Source organism: Microtus oregoni, unplaced genomic scaffold (assembly GCF_018167655.1).
Source record: "Microtus oregoni isolate MIOR12 unplaced genomic scaffold, Mior012 000002F_ref0000024, whole genome shotgun sequence".
Taxonomy (NCBI): domain Eukaryota; kingdom Metazoa; phylum Chordata; class Mammalia; order Rodentia; family Cricetidae; genus Microtus; species Microtus oregoni.
The window spans coordinates 72,834,765-72,855,198 of record NW_024543061.1 but is presented as its reverse complement, the minus strand read 5'-3'; the positions used below and the strand labels follow the sequence as shown (position 1 = coordinate 72,855,198).

General features: G+C 36.0%; 1 protein-coding gene across 1 annotated transcript; it reads left to right on the top strand.

Moving 5' to 3' along the window:
• The first annotated feature begins 17,962 nt into the window (after nt 1–17,962).
• On the top strand, nt 17,963–18,901 carry LOC121436731 (taste receptor type 2 member 140-like). The gene has a single exon (XM_041636745.1). The coding sequence runs from the start codon at nt 17,963–17,965 to the stop codon at nt 18,899–18,901; it is 939 nt and encodes a 312-aa protein (XP_041492679.1).
• Nucleotides 18,902–20,434: the final 1,533 nt, after the last annotated feature.

Below are 20,434 nucleotides of genomic sequence, written 5' to 3'. Positions count from 1 at the left end.
AAGACAGCTTCCTGGGCCATGCTACCAGCACAAACTTTAGCTATTGAGCATTTGAGTGGCATCTTTGGGCCTGGGTGTCTGTGCACCCACTTGGAGTTGGGAGGAAAGTAGCTGAGATCAACTCAGTGCCCCCTTCCCCCACCTAGGTAGGCAGTGGGATCAGGACTGCTAGGCATGTACAAGCAGGAGAGCTTGGTAGATTCCTGCTGCCACACAGAGATATTTCCAGACCACACAGTGTCCTGCAGGGCACATTTAGCTGATACTAAGATAAAAGGGTTTTATGTGCTGCATGCTCATTCTCAGGCTTAAAGTGATGAGCACAGTTCCTACCTGGTGGCCCCAGTGCTGGCAGTAATGGTACCTCCACCATTTTAAAACTGGAGAGAGGTGAAGCCAGCATCCAGAATAGCTGCAACCAAGCTGCTTACTATTTTAAAAGTTCTTCAAGACAGTAAAGAATTACAGATAATGCAATAAGGAAACATTAAAATATTAAAAACATTGGTCACAGTGTTGGATAAATGTACACAGTTTTGGGAGAGAGAATAAAAAGAATACAGAAAGTTAAAAAAAGAAGTCAATGGTTTCCAAAAAACAAAGTCTTTAAAGTGACAGAGTACAGAGAGTCATAGAATAGAAGGAATAAAGAAAAATAAATCATGTAAAGATCGATAATATACAGAGTTCGAATTATGCATATGATTATGTCTTCTTTAAATTTTTTTGACTGTGAAGGAGCCAAGAACAGAGAGACATTTCATTGTATGGACTGCTAAATTAAACCAACATAAAGATGTCTTGATTATAAAATTTGAGTCTAAGGATATGTTACTTTGAAAAAGAGGTTTTTCTTTTATTTCCACAGAGGATGAGAGCCTATGGATTGCTTCCAGACCAATTTGGTTTAATGGATCAAGACCCCTAAAATGTTACTGTGATCACCCTACAAAGGAAAATACTTTGCCCAATATACAGTAGGAAGCAGTTTGTAGAAAACTATGTCCATATTTGCAAATATTGTTTATAAATATTTGTTTACATTTAAAGGCAGATATGCTATAGAAATTTGCATTAGTATGGATTTTTGGATATTGATACAAACTTCAAGACAATCTTTATATATATATATATATATATATATATATATATATATATATATATATATATCTGCCCTTGATTAAGATATTGATATTGTATAGTTCATTTAAAATGTAATATATAATTAAGAAATATAAGATAATAGTCATCTATAATAGTCAAGCTTGTAGTCATGATAGATTTTCTAGACGTACGGAGATATATTTCAGATAGATAGGTATTCTTCAAATCTTTCAGAGACCTTCAGAATGACATTTAAATATTTTAGAAAATTAGAATTTTCATGACAATGAGACACATCTCCTCCTGGCAGCACCAATTACTTCAAAAGAAATATGGGCATTGAAGAGGCTTCTTATGATGTTGGCTAGCCATTTGGGCAAGAAACTGCTCTTGCCTGGACTGCTTGATGAACTGGACATGCAGGACACACAGAGAAATGATTGCTGAACTTGCCTAAAGGTGAGATCATTCTTCAAGACTCTAACTTCATGAAAGAGTCTGCCAGCATTCTGCAGGACACAGAAGAAAGTGACTGACAAACTGCCAATATAGGTGGAAATGTCTTTGAAATTTTCTGCTTCATGGAAATGTCTCTGGATACTATGGGGCTGTAGGCTGAAGATGGATGCCCCAATGTTACAGAAGAACTTTGAGTCTCTGTCAATTCTAGAGTTTTGCAAGTTGCTTATAATGTACTTTCTGTTTATTTAAATATTATTATATCCTTCTGGAATCTTTGATGGAATTGAAGAATTTATAATTACAGTGTTTTCAGTTATGACAAAAGATAAAGTAGATATAAATATTATAACTAATTCTTGCTTGATAACTGTTTTTGTTATATATAATTTTACTACATTATTGTTAAAACCTTCCTCTTTGTTTAAACAGAGAAGCAGAAATGGTATGGGAGGTGCTTCTGTCTTTGTGTTGTTTTTCTTGGTTACTGAGTTAATAAACTGCCTTTGCCTGTTGGATAGGGCAGAACTTAGGTAAGCTGGGAAAACTAAATGGCATGCTTGAAGAAGGAAGGGTGAACTAAATAGAAATCATGGAGCCACCAGAGACAGATGTTGGGAACATCACCGGTAAGCCACAACGTTGTGGTAATAAACAGATTACTACAAATGGGTTAAATTAAGATGTAACAGTTAGCCAATAAGAAGTTAGAGCTAATGGGCCAAGCAGTCATTTAATTAATACAGTTTCTGTGTGATTATTTTGGGATTGAGCTACAGGGAACCAACAAGTGGCTTCCTCCTACAATCTTGCTTATCTTTCTTGTTTTATGAGAAAATAACTGACAAAAGCAATTTAGGGAAGAAATAAGAATGTTTTATCTGATAATTTGAGGGTGCACCTTATGGTAGAGAATGCAGGACAATAGGACATTCAAGGAAATGGCCACGTTCTATCTGGAGTCAGGAAGCATAAATAAATGCTGCTTCTCTGCTTGCTTTCTCATTTTCTAGGTCTGGAACTCAATTCATGGATGTCATGACTCAGAGTAAGAGTGAGTTTCCCTATCCAATTAACCTATGTAGAATGTCTCTTTTACACTTGCCCAGAGGCTTGTCTATTGTAATGAGCTCTCATTTATGTTCCTGCAAGTAATCCTAATAAAATCATTAGTTCACTGATTTAGAGTTCAGTGGAATAATTTCTTTGTGCTGTTGCGGGTGCCTTACATGGAATAAATAGGCATCTTTTGACATCTCCATAGGAAAAGTCAGGGAAGAGGTTATATTGCAAGACCCACCAGAATCAAAGTCAGATTCAGAAAATATCTACAAAATTATGGCTATAAATGTATATTCACAGGAGAAATCTTTTTAGAAATTTGGATACTAGAAGATAACTGATTGGGAGTTGTAAAGTGCTGAGGAATGTAACTACAAATCCAATATGTACACAAGATTTGGTTTATACATTCAGTTAAGTACTGCCATTGCATATCAAAAACAAAAACAAAAGCAGTATTATTTAAAGTCTACTTTCTTCTTGTGAATATTAGTAGTCCAGACACAGAATCAATGTGAGAGACTGATTTGCTTGTCCCTAAAATGTAAGTGTTGATGCTATATTGCTCAAAATGCCAAGAAAGAGTTTCTTGAATAGAGTTAGGTATAAATGATACTGTAGGGTAAAACTGTAATCTAATGGAATCAGTGTCCATAAACTAAGGGGGTAGACATGAGAAATCTCTAGACATAGAGAAAAGTGTGTTAGCCTACAGAGGAAGGCCCTGTGAGAAGGTGATTTGCACACTCCAACAGGATAGTTAATGCCACAATGCAACACCAATGGACACTTAGCCATGTACTTCAGTCACTTGCCTGTCACTTAACAAATCTACTGTGTACTAGTTTTTTAATGGATGTTTAAGAAGAACAAAGGAAATAGAGCAATATCGATGTAATAGAATGTAAAAATGCTGAGAAAATAAATCTTAACTTTGTGCAGTTGGTAATAAAGTTGATATTTTATAATGTAAAACAATTAATGTTAAATTGTCTACAATCAGGTGCATACAAAATCTTTTTTTATCTTTTGAAAGATAGTTTTAGTTTATTTACTTTTTAAAAAAATATTCGAAGCACAGCATGCTCCAATATTGAGAGGGCTAAAGAGGTGAGTGAACAGCCACATGGTGGGAAGCCCCACTCTCTAGGATTTTCCCCATGGTACAGAGCTCGGTACCCCTCCCCCAACTCCCTTGGCTTTTCATGGCCAGCCAGCAGGGAGTTTCCTGCTGCTGGGATTCCCCCAAACCCAACCCCATCTAGCTGCCATCCAAAATACTAGCCACTCCCCAACCCCAAACTTGCCTATCCTGTTCTGGTTTAAGTCCCTGGTCTCTACCACATGATCAATACTCTACCCCCTCTAGAACTCTTCCTAGCCATCCCACTGCCTCCCTGTGTTTTTGGGATCCTGCAGCTTTCAGTCCATGGGTCAGGTTCTTCAATGTTTTTCCGCAAATCACAGTTGGTTGGATATTGGTGCAGGTCAAATCATATTCCTGGGTCTGGGCCTGGGTACCTGTAAGGTTGGTCTGTCTGCTGTGAAATGGAGACAGCTCTACCATGTTCACAATTCCAGGGCTGGCTCATCCACCCCTCTGCTAATAGGGATGGCTCTATTGTGCTGCTCTAATGAGGTGCAGGGCCTGCTCTCCCAAGTGTTGTAGCTGGTGTGTGTCAGGCATGGCTCTCTCACTTTTATGACCACAGAAACAGCTCTCCCACCTGTCCCAGGCATTGATAGGCTTGAAGGATGGCTTCTTTCCCTCACCTAGGCTGCCACAAGACATATGAGAAATGTGTACAGTTTTTTCATACTCACAACTTGAAGGCTTGATCACCTACACTGACACTCAATAGGATTGTCTCTATTTGTACAAGATTCTTCTATATTTCTGATGAATAAAACAGCAATATTGATGGTATCCACAGTATATATGCATGTGTATCCGTGATGCTCACAGACACCTTAATAGAGAAATGGTACTAAATGCTGCTATCAGTTCTATCAATCTAGGATAAGCAGGCAAGGAAGATTACTGACAAATTAAGTGCAATTGATCAGAAATTCATAAATGTGTTATATTAGTCAATGAAAAGCAGACCTATCACAAGTTTAGATCAATATAGATTTATTAAGTTTCATGTATTGCAAGTAATATTTTATAAAGTACAAATTTCATATTTAAATAATATTTTCTGACTCTAACTTTTCTTTTAGAATTTTCAGGTTTTTTTTTATGTGTCTGAACATTTTTCAGCATGTATGTATTCATGCCTATTTTCCAAGAGGTCAGTAGAGGCTGTTGACTTTGCTGGTAGTAGAATTAGAGATGGTTGTTAACCAACATGTGGGTACCGGGTATTGAACATAGGTCCTCTGAAAGGGCAACATGTATTTTTAGCCACTGTGCCAACTCTCTAATTCTAAAATATGTATTTTACACAGTTTGAAAGTTTGTATAGTTTTATTATACATACTATGAATTATATAGCAGTGTCCAATAATAGACAAAAACCTGAAAATCATTGAAAATTGGTGAATAAGTTGTACAAGAATATGTTATGTAAATCCTTCAAACATTTTGATAGAATGTATATCTATCCGGTATTGGTCTTTAATCAAGAAAAACTACAAACAAAACCCTAGCATCCCCAGCTAAAATTTAATCTCCTGACATAAAGTTCTGCCAACATCTGAACAGAAGATTGGTGGGAGAACGAAGTCCTGGCCAACATAAAATAGGACAATGGACAAGTACAGTGTTGGTTATGGAAAACATCATTATTCAAAAAAGTACAAAATAACTCCAAAAATGTATTGTATATCCTATCCACAAGCCCCAATCTTCAGTTTATGGATTCCTGTTTGCTAACATGCAAAGGAAGAAATATTCCATTTCATTGTTTTGCAAAGTTTTGCCTTGTATAGCTCCTGTGTGATTTGAATTCATCAAACTTAGAAGTTAGCTGGTAAAACTTCTAAACCTGTGTGGGGCCTGCAGAGAATGACTGAAGTGAGAGATGAGCCTTAGCCATCAGATAGCAAGAGTGATTTTCTTTGAGTATTTTAGTCATAAACAGGTGTGTTTATGTCTGGATTGATGAACATGAAGCATAAAATGTTCTATAGGACTATTTCAAGCAATTCTGGTCAATTTTCTAGGCTTATTTTATTCACCAACACTATGTTCACCCTCATTCACTCCTCCATGGCCCTGATTATTTTCCTTCTGCTCACCTCGTTCTGTGGAGATATATTAAGGACAAGTAGCTCATTGCTGAAGACTCCAGAAATGTCACATCTCAGTCCACATAAAAGTCTTAAAAAGGGTGGTCAACTTCTTGTTACTGTAAACTGCTTTCTTTCTGTTGCTTTTCCTACTATTTTGCAGCAGTAAATTTAAGCAGAAAAGTCAATAATTTTGTGTTTACTAGTTATGGGATTTGCTTTTTCTCTCAGCCATTCTTATGTCCTCTTCTAAAAAAAAGGAAGCTTAATCAGGTCTTCCTTTCTGTGCTTTGGTGCTAAGGTGTAGGTTTGTACACTTCACTGAGAAACAATATACTCCCTAAGATGTATTTTTTTCCTAGGGAGTACTCAGTTTATAAGTGTTACAGTTTAGAGATGATCAGGAATGGAATTACAGGGATGAAGTTGAGTCATTTTCCAGAAAAAGAGTTTATAAGAGTCAGGAGAACAGTGGGTTGTTAACATGACAGAATGCTGATGTGAGATTCCTGTTGACAGAAATTTCTGTCCCACCCAGTCCAGCTGCTATTCAGTCCCAAAGAAACATACAGAGGTCTACATTAATTATAAACTGGTTGGTCCATTAGCTCAGGCTATTTTATTAACTAACTCTTGCATATTCCATTAACCCATAGTTCTTGTCTATGTTAGTCACATGGCTTGGTACCTTTTATTAGCAAGACATTCTCATCTTGTTTACTGTGTGTCTGGGTGACAATTGTAGACTGAACCTTTTCCAGAATATCTCCTGTTCTGGTAACACCATCTATACTTCCTGCCTAGTCATTGGCCAATCCGCATTTTATTTATTTTTTTGTTTTCTTCATAGTTTTTTCCCTATATTTCTTTTTTATTGATTTTTATTGAGCTCTACATTTTTGTCTGCTCCCCTCTCTAGCTCTTCCCTCCCCTTAAACCCTCTCCCATGGTCCGCATGCTCCTACTCAGGAGATCTTGTTTTTTTCTACTTTCTACGTAGATTAGATCCTTGTATGTCTCTCTTAGGGTCCTGTCAAGGTTCTCTGGAATTGTGACTTGTAGGCTGGTTTTCTTTGCTTTATGTTTAAAAATCACTTATTAGTGAGTATATATAGTAATTGTCTTTCAGGATCTGGGTTACTTCACTCAATATGATATAATTTAGTTCCATCCTTTTGCTTCATATTTCAAGATGTTGTATTTTCTTTTGTGTAGTACTCCATTGTGTAAATATAGCACATTTTCCTTATCCATTCTTTGGTCAATGGGCATTTAGGTTGTTTCCAGGTGCTGGCTATGACAAACATTGCTATTGTTGTAGGGAGGAGAGGGCCCTTTGTTCATCCCTGCTGCCCTGACAAAACTGGCCTCTGGGTAAGTCACTTCCCAATGCACAGTGTTTGTAGTGGAGAAGCAAAATATAAGAAAAAAAGATTGCTAAACCCTGTCAAGACACTGTAAGATGGTTTTGAAAAAAATTGTCTCTGAATATGATTTGTCAGTTATTCTAGGCCTTAGCCAAAGTTAGTTACTCCAACATTGAAAATGAGACTTTGGGTGATTACCCAGGTACCCAGTTGTCTCTGTCATCTACTGCATATTTTGGTAGCTGCTTGATTGCTCTTTCTGCCTACTCTAGTAATATTATCTGCCTTGTAAGTCCTTTGATGGGGTTGAAGATCAGATATTCTTAGTTACCTTCTTCCTATGATCTAGCCAAAGCATTTTTAAAACAAGACTTAGACTCTTTAGCATAAAATAATTATTGAAACATTTAGCATATATTTCTCGCTTAATGTTTATGCCGATTTTAATTCTATTTTTTAAAATATTTATTTATTTATTATGTATACAATATTCTGTATGATTGATGTCCAGAAGAGGGCACCAGACCCCATTACAGATGGTTGTGAACCACCATGTGGTTGCTGGGAATTGAACTCAAGACCTTTGGTAGAGCAGGCAAAGCTCTTAATTTCTGAGCCATCTCTCCAGCTCTAATTCTAATTTTTATACTTGATATATGTTTTTATTATATGTAGTTTTGTCTTGGATTAGGAACTCTCTTATTTAGACAAAAGGGAAAAGCAATGGAGAACCTTCTTTTGCCAATGGCCTTTGAGAGGCCTTTGGACCAGGTGGTACCAAAAGTCCAGCAGGACCACCCTCTCACTCTCCACCCTCCACCCCCACTCATCACATATGGATGAATTCTGTTCCTTTTTTTTTTGTGGTGACATGTGAGTTCTTAGTATACCCTATTTTTGAAGCTAGTGTGGGGTTATTTGATTTGTGTTTCCCTCATTTGATGAGTTCTGCTTCAATCACTCAGTAAAATGCCTTCTAAATTCTTCCTTTTCCCTGAAAATTTGAAATTTGTTTTTATTTTCTATATGGTTGAATGGTATTGTCTTCTGTAGATATAAAGCATTTTCAGTATCTGTATGTACAACACTTTCACTATCTATTCATCTGTTGGAGGACATTAGGTTGTTTTCATTACCCAGCAATTGTGACTAGAATATCAATGAATCTTGTTTTGCAAGTGTCTGTTGGGTATGATGTTGAGTACTTTGGACATATGTGGAGGAGTGGTGTAACTTGGTCTAAGGGTCAATCTAGTTTACCTTTTTGAGAATTCTGCACAATGATTTTTGTAGTAGCAATAGTACTGTGCAGCCTCCTCCCTATATGCCAGCAGTTGTTGTCAATTGCTCCTTGATGTCAGATATTCTGACTGGGATCAGAGGAAGTATCAAAGTAGATTTAATTTGCATTTACCTAATTACTATGGATATTGAATATATTTTGTTTTGAGTCTTTCTTCTTTTTAAGTTCTTTATATATTCTAGATCTTAAGTCTCTATAGGACATACAGTTGACAAAGATTCTGTCCTATTCTGTGGGCTTGCTGCTCCCTTTATTGACTGTGTCAATATCTATTATTTAGAAATTTATAATTTCCCATTTACTGATAATAATCACTACAAAATTAATAAAGTGAATTGACATGATATTCTACAAACTGACAGCTTTGGAAGACCATAAAATGGAAGTGTGTGGTGAGCTACAGTTCTTAATAAATAAAGTTCAACTATTGATATTCTCCAATAATGCTATAATAAAACTTAAAATTACAACCATAATAAAAAAGATTTAGAGGTAATAATCTCATTCCAAGTAAAGATTCTCTGCCCCAAGGAGTATCTGCTAGTTCAGAGCAAGTATACAGCAATGTCCCTTTATCCTCTATTTTATCTGTCTATGGTGAAACACAAATACATTTACTTAATAGTAATTAGGAAAGGACACAAAACATTTGTATTTATAGTAATTTCTTCTCAGGAAAATGTGGGTATTCATTCATTGTCTACCAGGAATAAGGAGAGAGCTAGAAGCCTCCCCTCAGTGTTACTTACAATGGTGTCCCTCATTCCTCAGGTCAGGGAGAAGAAATGTGATTGTGTTTGGTCAACTGGTACATTTATGAATTTCTATTACATATTCAGTAGTAGATAAACACAAATCCATTAGATTATTATGAGTCAAAACTCTCAAAAGTATTGGCATGCAGAAACTTTTTTTTTTTTTTTTTTGATTTTCGAGACAGGGTTTCTCCGTAGCTTTTTGGTTCCTGTCCTGGAACTAGCTCTTATAGACCAGGCTGGCCTTGAACTCACAGAGATCCACCTGCTTTTGCCTCCTGAGTGCTGGGTTTAAAGGCGTGCGCCACCACCACCCAGCTGGCATGTAGAAACTTTGAATTCTTTCAAAGAATAGAAGTACTCAAGTCTCCAGATATTAGTATACTTACCGATTCAATTTCTGTGAGTTTCAGAAAATATGACCATTTACCTTTCCAGGGAAATGTTTTCTGGTATATAAATAGATACTGACCTTTTGAACATCACAAGATAAATTCATGAACTTCCGTTTGTTCACCACTTCAGAATATTCCTGTGATTCATTTTCATGAAGGAGGGTTAGAATTCCTCAGGGTTTGAACTCTTATTTTAAAAATTTTCTTATAATTACTTCTTTAAGAATTTCACATATTTTGATCATAATCATTTCTTCCAACTCTTTCACAAATCTACCCCTCTTTCCTAACACCCAACTTCATTTCCTTTTTTAAAATCCTAGTCAAGATGAATTTGTGCCACCAAAATAGTCTTAGATGTGTAGGTTTTCACTGGATCTTGGTCAAATTAGCAGGAACTATACACTTAGAGAAAACTGTCTCTCTCTGTTGGTAGTTGCCAATAAGCTAATAATTTCAAAGGTAGAAGTGGGATTGTGTCTTCTCTAGAATTCCATGTGAAACCTACAGAGTTTCCTATAGGGAGCCTAACATGCAGAGATAGGAGAGGGAAGCTCAAGGTGTATCTCATTGAATAAAGTTCTGTCACTTCTCAAAAAGACCTTAGTGTACCCGCCACCACACCCAATCTGCACAATCCTGCCACAGGGTCTTTTGTATTTCTCCCTGACTCCATCTTTTCTGTCATAAGGAAGAAGCCATGTCAGGAGCACTTTCCTGTCTCTACAATGGTGATATCATTACAATTCCCTTAAATCTTTGTTAATAAATTATTTTATTTTATTTTTAATAAGAAAACACAGTATCTCATTTCATTTTACATATAAATCTCAGTTTCCCATCTCCGGCCTCCTCCAATTCCCTCTACCTATCACCTATTACACCCCCTATCACTCCTCAGAGAGGGTAAGACACATTGATTTGGGGAAGATCCTAGGACCTTTTTACTATATCTAGGATGAACTAAGTATCCATCTAAAGGGAATGGGTTCCCCAAATGCCAATACAAGCACTAGGGATAAATCCTGGTGACACTGTCATGATGGAGAAGGGTCATTTGTCTATGTATTACTTTCATTGGTTAATAAAGAAACTGCCTTGACCCTTTAATAGGACAGAAAATTAGGTAGGTGGAGTAAACAGAACAGCATGCTGGGAGAAAGAAGCAGAGTCAGACAGTCACCATGATTCTACCACCCGAGACAGAAGCAGGTTAAGATCCTTCTCAGTAAGCCATCACCTTGTGGTGCTACACAGATTATTAGAAATGGGTTCATCAAGATGTGAGAGTTAACCAGTAAGAGGATAGAGCTAATGGGCCAGGCAGTGTTTAAAAGAATACAGTTTCCATGTAATTATTTTGGGTAAAGCTAGCTGAGTGGCGGGAAGTGACCCACTGCACATTCTACATTTGGTGCCCAACATGGGACTCAAACTCATGACCCTGGGATTAAAAGTCCATGCTCTACTGATTGAGCTAGCTGGGAACAAAACAAAATCTCTTTTACAAAGAAACATATCTTTTGACTTAAATTTTGAAGTCAAGGCATTTTCAAAAATATGTATGTTGGATTAATCCAGCAGAATTTATAATCAAATGTTGTTTAGCAGCTGTTGTTCCTTTCTCAGCCATCAAGCAATTCAAAGACAGCACAATAATATACAGTATCCATACTCTCTTTCCATTTTCCAACTTTATGTGGCTTAATTTTGAACTCTATTTCTTTTTTGTTTTGGTTTTATGAGATAGAGTTTCTCTGTGTATCCTTGGCTGTCCAGGAACTCACTTTGTAGACCAGTCTGTTCTTGAACTCACAGAGATTTGCCTGCCTCTCCTGCCAAATCCTGGGATTAAGTGTGCAGCCACCACACCCAACTATTCACTTTATTTCTTTTTTTAAAGGACTTTATTCTTTCTCTCTTGTTTCCCAAGCCTAAACATATTTTTAAACACACTATACACCATTTAATGGTTTTCTTTGTCTGAATCTATCATTACTATAAATCTCTCTTTTTCTGACCACATGATTCTTTAATTTGCTAAGCAATATAGGCAAGATTAAAGCTTTAGTTTTGATGACTAGACCTACCCCATTCCTTAACTTCCTAAGAGTCTATTTTCATGGTAGATGTACTGGTGGGTGTTGTGTTTATTGAAACTCTGTGTAGTTTCAAAGTTTCTGCTACCACCAAGAAGCATGCTGTGGTCTACTCATTCACACCTTTTAAATATTTGGTAGTGGGACTCTTAAAAGTGCTTCAAGGACTTTTTAAGCTAAAGCTTAGTCAGGAAGTATAGAAGGAGCTGCGGGCTTCATTCCTGCCACCCCAGCTCCTGGTTGTCTGGCTAGCTTATGCCCTGAAATAACAACACACAAACTGTATTCTTTTAAACACTGCTTAGCCCATCAGCTCTAGCCCTTACTGGCTAATTCTCATATCCCAATCAACCCATCTCTAATAATCTGTGTAGCACCAGTCTTACCGGGAAAGATTCAGCATGTCTGACCTGGCCACTTGCTTCATTGCATCTGCCCTGGAGAGGAGCAGCATTGGCATCTTACCTCACTTCCTCTTCCTCCCAGCATTCTGTTCTGTTTACTCCACCCACCTATGTTCTAACCTATGAGGCCAAGCAGTTTCTTTATTAATTAATCAATGACGTTTCCACATCAAGGAAGGCTCTCTTAAATGAGACACATTTGACTCTAGCAAACAAAACTCACCTGGGAAAATGCTGGTACCAAGAAGATTTTCTTTAGTGTCCAGAATTACTTCCCAAGACCTCTCAGGTTTTATGTGGATGTAGTTGTTCATATTGGCAGCATTTATTGATAGAAATTTCTGTTCTGTCCAGTCCCACAGGCATTAAGTCCCAAAGAAACACATAGAGGCCTACATTATATAAACTGGTTGGCCTATTAGCTCAGACTCTCTTATTACCTAATTCTTACAACATACATTACCCATATGATGGAGGAAGGTCATTGGCTAATAAAGAAACTGCCTTGGCCCATTTGATAGGCCAGCTTTTAGGTGGGTGGAGTAAACAGAACAGAATGCTGGGAGGAAGAGGACGTGAGCTCAAATGACATTTCCTCTCCTCTCTGGGCAGATGCAATGAATCATGCCACCAGCTCAGATATGCTGAATGATTCCCGGTAAGACTGATGCTACACACATTATTAGAGATGGGTTGATCGGGCTAGAGCTAATGGACCAAGCAGTGTTTATATGAATACATTTGTGTGTTGTTATTTTGGGGCATAAGCTAGCCAGGCGGCCAGGAGCTGGGTGACAGGAACGCAGCCCGTCGCTCCTTCTACACCCATATTTTTTTTTGCCTGTGTTAGCCACATGGCTTGGTAACTTTTATCAGTTAGGCAATCACGTCTTGCTTCCTCTGTGTCTGGTTGATGATTGCAGACTGAGCCTTTCCACTTCCTGGAATTCTCCTGTTCTGGTTTTCCTGTCTATTTTTATTGCCTGGCTATTGGTCAATTGGTATTTTGTTAAAGAAATACAAGTGACAAGTCTTTAAGGGTACAGACAATTCTCCAATAGCAGATTCCCCTCTGTATTCTGTAAGCACAGTTGGTTAATAAAGAATCTGCCTTGGTCTATTGCATTGCAGAATGATGTAAGGTTCAATACCAGGCACTGATGGCACATGCCTTTAATTTCAGCACTTGGGAGTCAGAGGTAGGCAGATCTCTGTGAGTTCAAGACAAGCCTGGGCTACAAGAGTTAGTTCTAGGACAGGCTCTAAAGCCACAGAGAAACTCTGTCTCAAAAAAAAAAAAATAGAATAGTGTAAGGTTGCAATTTCAAGCAGAGAGAAGAGGAGAAAGTAGGCAGAGTCAAAGAGAAGCCATGTAGCTGCTTCAGAAGACAGATGGCAGATTCTGGAAAGAATATTACCAATAGGCTACAAACATGTGGTGATACACAGATTACAAGAAATTGCATTATTTAAGATAAAAGAGCTAGGCAATAAGAAGAATGAGCTAATAGAACAAGCAGTGTTGTTTTTAATATAGATTCTGGGAGGTAAACAAGTAGCTTAACCAACAAGCTGCACAGAAAGGTCAAGTTACCAGTCTCCTAGGGAAAGCATGTTTTCTAATTTAAGAGCTCATTTTCTATCTGTAGGAGGAATGGAATGATTCTGCTATTAACTGTTATCATCTAACTGGGATTAGAGATATCCTACTTCCATTTATTTTTGCTTGAAACAAGTTTTCAAAAGAACATATTGAAATCACAGGACAAGTTTAAACCTTAATCCTCTAAATTGCAGATTATTTTTTTAAAAATTAACTATTTTAAAATTAAATGGACTCAAACCAGTAGCTTCACCAAAACTCTAAACATGAGAAATATTTTTGACAAACATTAATAAAAGGCTGAAAAGCCTGCAGGACATGAAAGGTGCTTTGAATGCATTTATCTACAAGAGAAACTCACCTGAGATGATAGGACAATAATTCTCCTATGAGGCATATGTGTGTGCCTCTGCATAAATAAACAAGTGCACGGTCTTAATCAATGTTATTTATAGTTACTATCTCTTGAAAGAGTATTAGTTTTCTGGGTTCCCATGAAAACACTCTGAATAATCTACTTATTAAATCTAAGATTTTATTAACAGAAAACTAAAGTTGTTTAGCACAATAAATGGAGAAATTAAACAAAATCATTTTCAAATGCTGAAACAGAACATGTCCTTATTTGCATGCAAGCAAAAAAGAGTACAGCTTCAATTCAAAGTCAACTATGAATTCCTTTGGTATACAGGAGGGACACTGAATATATGAACAAGAGTTAATTTGAACAGTTATGGGAATTTAATGTTTGTAGAAAGATAGGATTGAGTTCACAACCTAACACACTGTGGTGATATTTTCTTGACAATGGTCATGGAACTGCAAGGAATAACTGATTACATCCACAATTCAAGGGCACATATAAAGTAGATATATTGAAGGGGAGGCAGAGAAGATGACTTAGCTGGTAAGAGAATCTTTACAACCATGGGGATCTAAGTTCAAATCCACAGAACTCATAAGAAACAGGGCATGATGGTGTATGTCTGTAACACCAGTGCTGTGGGGAATGGGAAGTGGAGACTGGAAAATCACTCAGGCTTGCTGGCCACCAGGCACAGTGGGATATCCTAGCTCAAGGAAATGGAACAGAGGGATAGATAAAACACCTCACAGTCTCTATGGTCTTTGCCCTATGGGGTGTGTATATTATCACACATGAGTGTACATACTACAATACATCTCTGTTCACAAGTTTTGATTGTAATTTTTTGGTTGTGAACATAGAAGATCCTGTTCTGTTGAGTGAGTATGAAAGCAATTTGACTGGAAAAACCAAGATGAGGGACACACACTGCTTTTCACATGTGACTTTCCTCAGTGTAGACACTTCACACTCATTCTTTGCTCCTAAAAATGAAAACAAAATAGCTGTCAAATTATTTTACAGAGTTAAAAAAATGGATGAATTAATGAGTAAATTGTGCAAAGGCTGTCAAGAGGTCAACAAATAAACACATTATGAAATATGTGTGTAGCATGAATTTTTGGTTCTGTTCCCATTTGCTACACTTTGTGGTTGTGAACTTATACAAACAGAAACATATCTAATAGCAAAGCCTGACTACTGTACAATTTTAAGTTGAATGTTAGTAGATTATTAAGATGCCAGAAGTATTAACTGCAGCATGCAGCAACACTGAGGTAGATGGCATTTGTAACAATATGGTAATTTTTAAAAACCATGTAAAATATTTTAATAAAATCGGATATAATTTTCAACTGTGGATAATGTTACTATCATTACATTATTACAGTTCTTATTACTTTTTATATGCAAAATACCACTTAATATCATAAAATCTAGTTAGTAAGAAGAATGCTTTCCTTTTTTTTATTTTTATGGTTGCTGATTAAACCCAGGGTCTTATATAGGACTGAAACATATTCTTTTATTAAGCTATACTGAAGTCCTACCAGCATACTTTCTCAGTTGTTACTTTTATATGTTCTTTTTCCTCATAACATTTCTAAACTCTTTTCAAGAGTGCATGTTGTAAGTTCATAGAAGGCATGGAACAAAATCTTTAATTAAATGGATATTTTTTTCTGCCACCGTCCAGTACCTGGATGGCCACTTAGAAAATTAGATCTAATGCTCACAATGTTCCATTATGGTTCAAAATGGAAGGATATCATTGATGACACAACATATTCACCAAGAAAATAGAAAACAAGATATTTGAGGTCTCACACAGAGTAATGATTAAAATATTCATGAACTGTGCCACTCAAACAGTTGCTAAATATATAAACACACAACTTAAACCTTTGCTGAGTGACCTGTGCTGGGATGGGACACTATGCTTGTTCTGTAGCTCTACTTTTGCTGATGTGTCTCCTTAATATGGGTTACTCCTCTCATGAAGGAGTGCCTTACCAAAATTCAGTAGGAGTCTGGGCTTTGTTCCTACTACTGTGTCAGAGACTTTCACGGCAATCTTGCTACTATTAATAAACTTTCAGTTTTGCATCTGAAAAAATAGCAACTTGGATTACAGACTCCAGCAGCTACAGCTATTCCAGTAGAACCTCAAATGTTTCCTGTTCAGAGTGGAAGGCGGAGAAGAGGGGCTCAGGGAAGCTCTTGGGCTGGCTTTACTGCCTGTCATGGATACAAGCTTTGTCACTTTTCCTAAAGACCTTGAAGCTCTTGTACTAGCATTTGCTCCACAGCGCTCCACCCTTAATGTGTTTTGCATTTTCTTTGTCATCTTCTGTCTTTTTGTTATGAGGAAAGAGCCATCCCATGAGGACCTTTCTGTGTTCAGGTATGTTAATGTTTCTGTTCTAGAAATTTTGTCACTTTCTTTGCTATTGCTCCAATTTCTAGTTATATCCATCGTCCACATGCAATAACCTATAGTTTTTCTTACAATCTAAACATTTTTGTTAGTGTTATGTTGATATAGGAACTCACCAATTAGCCCAGTTTCCTTCAGTGCTGAGCCATGTATACCAGTGTGCACCACTAGGCCAAGTTTATAAAAGTTTTGACACATGTTTTACTGCTTTCTTATTTTAATCCTTCTCTTTTGTGTTATTGCTTCTTTGACTATACATTAGGTCTTAAAGATTCTGAACTTTTCCTTCATTCCCTGTCTTGCCTGGGTTATGAATTGTTCTTTATATGTCTTGATGCCAGTGATATTACAGGAGCAAATGTCAGTAAAAACTGGAGAGAAATAAATAGTGCCTAGTGCTCATATTGGTGAAGAAATCAGACACATTAACAAAGGTAGGAGACATGGATAATGAAAAAGATTCTTGTGCAAATGAATTCATGTAAATTTATTGTCTCTTTTGTAACAGAATATGAATTACTCTATATTTATATACATGTTTGAATAAGATAGTCACAAGTTTTTGGAATATTTACATTAATATTGTATCGATTAAAAATGAAAGCAATTTTATACCATCTAACAACTATTATATTACTAATCATAACTGAAATGCGCAATAAATTTTAAGCACATGATAAACCTGAATTATTTATGTCAGAAATGAAAGGGATTATGATCTACATAAATGCATACTTATTGAACTGGTATATATTAGTATATGGACATGTATGCATGCATATATGATTGTCTAAAAAGTAAAATTATTAATCTTCTCAGTGCCAGTATTTGAAGCATAACTATGTAAGATTATTAGGTAATTGTTTGCTTGTAGAAAGAACTTTGGAAAATATGTATAGGTGCCTAACTGGTTTCATTTTGAAATATTTAATGGAATTTTTGTTGCATAGAAGTTAAGATATTTTGCTTTTTATGTGAGTTAGAATTTAATAATTTTTCTTGTCAGAAACTAAATGATTAAAATTTAATATGTGAATAGTCAAAACAATGAAAACAAATTTATTTGTTTTGATGACAGTACATAAGAATTCTGCTTTCTTCAGCATCAACTAGGAAGACTCCAATGCATTTTGTGTAAGGTATGAAGCATTTGGATGAAGCTCAGCTGAGTTTTTCTGCAAAGTGTAAGATTTTTGAGAAGAATACTATAAACCTTTTCATTAGTAAATCTTGATGACTACTTGACATTGTACATACGAGTACATTTAATTTGTGTGTTATAAATTCTCAAGAATCAGCTAGACATACATCAAAAGAATGTATTCAGGAATATTTGAGACTACAGTGGAATTCTCAACATCGTCGTGGAAACAATGAATGGTGTCCTACATTACATATTATTAACTACTTTAAGTGTGGAATTTCTAATAGGAAATTTAGGAAATGCATTCACAGTTTTAGTGAACATTATGGACTGGTTAAAGTGGAGAAAGATATGTTTCATAGATCAAATCTTGACTACTCTGGCAATTTCTAGAGTTGCTTTGCTCTTTTCAATAACTGCAGGTATATTTGTATCTGAACAATACCCAGACATAATAATAACTAGGAGAATTATGAGAAAAATTTTTATTTTCTGGACAGTAACCAATCATTTCAGTATCTGGCTTGCTACTTGTCTCAGCATCTTCTATTTTCTCAAGATAGCCAATTTTTCAAACTCTATTTTTCTTCATCTAAAGTGGAGAGTAAAAAAAATAGTTTTAGGGACACTGTTGGCCTCTCTGTTCATCTTGGTTTTTAACATTTTAGTTGTAAACATACATATTGATCTCCAGATTGAAGGATTTGAAGCCAATATATTCTACAGAGTTATTTCAAGAAACTATTCTCAAGCTCCAAGGCACATTATACACACCAACACTATGTTCACACTCATCCCCTTCACCGTGACCCTGACTGTGTTTCTCCTGCTCATATTCTCCCTGTGGCGACATCTGAAGAGCATGCAGTACATTGCCAAAGGCTCCAGAGATGTCAGCAAAGCAGCACACATAAAGGCCCTGCAAATGGTGGTCACTTTTCTGTTACTGTACAGTATTTATATTCTGTCAATTCTTTTGCAGTTTTGTAACATTAAGTATGAGCTGAAAAAATCAGTTTCTCTGCTTTTCTGTGTTACTGAAGTTGCTTTCCCTTCTGCCCACTCCTATGTCTTGATTCTGGGAAATACTAAGCTTAGACAGGCATTTATTTCCATGGTGTGGTGGCTGAGGTGCAGGCTCAGCATTGTGGATCTCTCAGTTTCCTAAAATGTAAATCATCTTTTGTATTTTAGAGTATATTAGTTCTTAATAAGTTATTTTTGTATAAATCTCAACCTTCTGTACTTTATTTGTAGCATTTTGAATTGTCTAGATTAGGTATTACAGTAAATATTATAGCCTTGGCAGAAAATATGGAAATATTTATGGTGTTCTACAAGAATAAATATGAACTAAATATATGAATATATAATATTAGCAAAATGTATTTTTTCTACATAGAGTTAATCACTTTGACATTTTTAACAATTTTTGTTAATATGTAAAATACATGTGTGTGTATGTATTCATGTGGCCTATGTTTGGCGATGCTAAATCTGTCATAAGGATTCTGTGAATCTTTAGAAGGAAACCCTTCAGGTTACTAGGTGAGTTTTTATCAACATTTTTCTCTTTGGATATTGTTTATTTATTTGTTTGCACATTGAAAGATGTTGAATATATTTTCTGTATGTCTTTCAGATCCAATTTTATGGGGGAATATATGTTATAAAATGTGAACATGTGTAACAATATGCAATAGGAGGATGTTATAATACTTATATATGGCTCATTGACATTTAAAAATTTCAGACTACTTTTTCAATATTGTTGAATAAATTTATTTTTTGAATGGAGGTTAACTGACTGAATTGGAAAACAGAAAAATCGTACAGTCTACAGTTGTCTGTTATTCTGTTCCTTAGGAAACATAAGAAAATCATTCAGAGCTAAGAGAACTACTTTGTAAAATATCTGCAGTTGAATGAAATTTATGACTGTGTAATACTAACAGTCAAAGATAAAGCTTAGGAAAAGAAAAAAGATAAAAGATAAAGTATAGATTTCTTGGTGAATATAAAAGATATAGTAAATGTCAATGAGAGATAAAATGTAAATTGCATAATTTTAACATTTCAAACACAATACAATCCTCAGGGCAAAAAAAAATGGATGCACACAGCACAGTTTTCACTAAAAAACAAATCATTGTAATTTCACATTTTCAGTGAAGATGGAAGCCTGTCCACTTTCCTTTTACTATGCTGTCAAGGCACTGGGACACTGCAAAACATGGCACTCACCAGGCTTTTTTTAAACACTACTTCAGATAACTTATAGAGAACAATTCTAACAAGATTCATGTCTGTTAGGAACTTTCCCTTCATCAGCACACTAGATTTACTGCCATACCTAGATAGTGTAATTCTAGCTCAATAATAATAATATCTATGTTTCTTTGAATGGTGTCTTGTTCTCAGCCTTGGCTGATGTGTGTGTGTGTGTGTGTGTGTGTGTGTGTGTGTGTGTGTCTGTGTGTGTGTGTGTCTGTGTCTATGTGTGCTTCTTGTTTGAATACAATGATGCTATAAGACGTGAATTACTAGCAGATAATTGTAGAGAAGAGTGTTTTTCCAAGGAGATTCTATAGAGTATTTTTCCAAGGAGATTCTATAGACAACAAGACACATTAGAAAGAAAAAACTTTATTACATGAATCCAATTTATCTGCTGAAACAAATTCCTGATGTTAAAGGACCA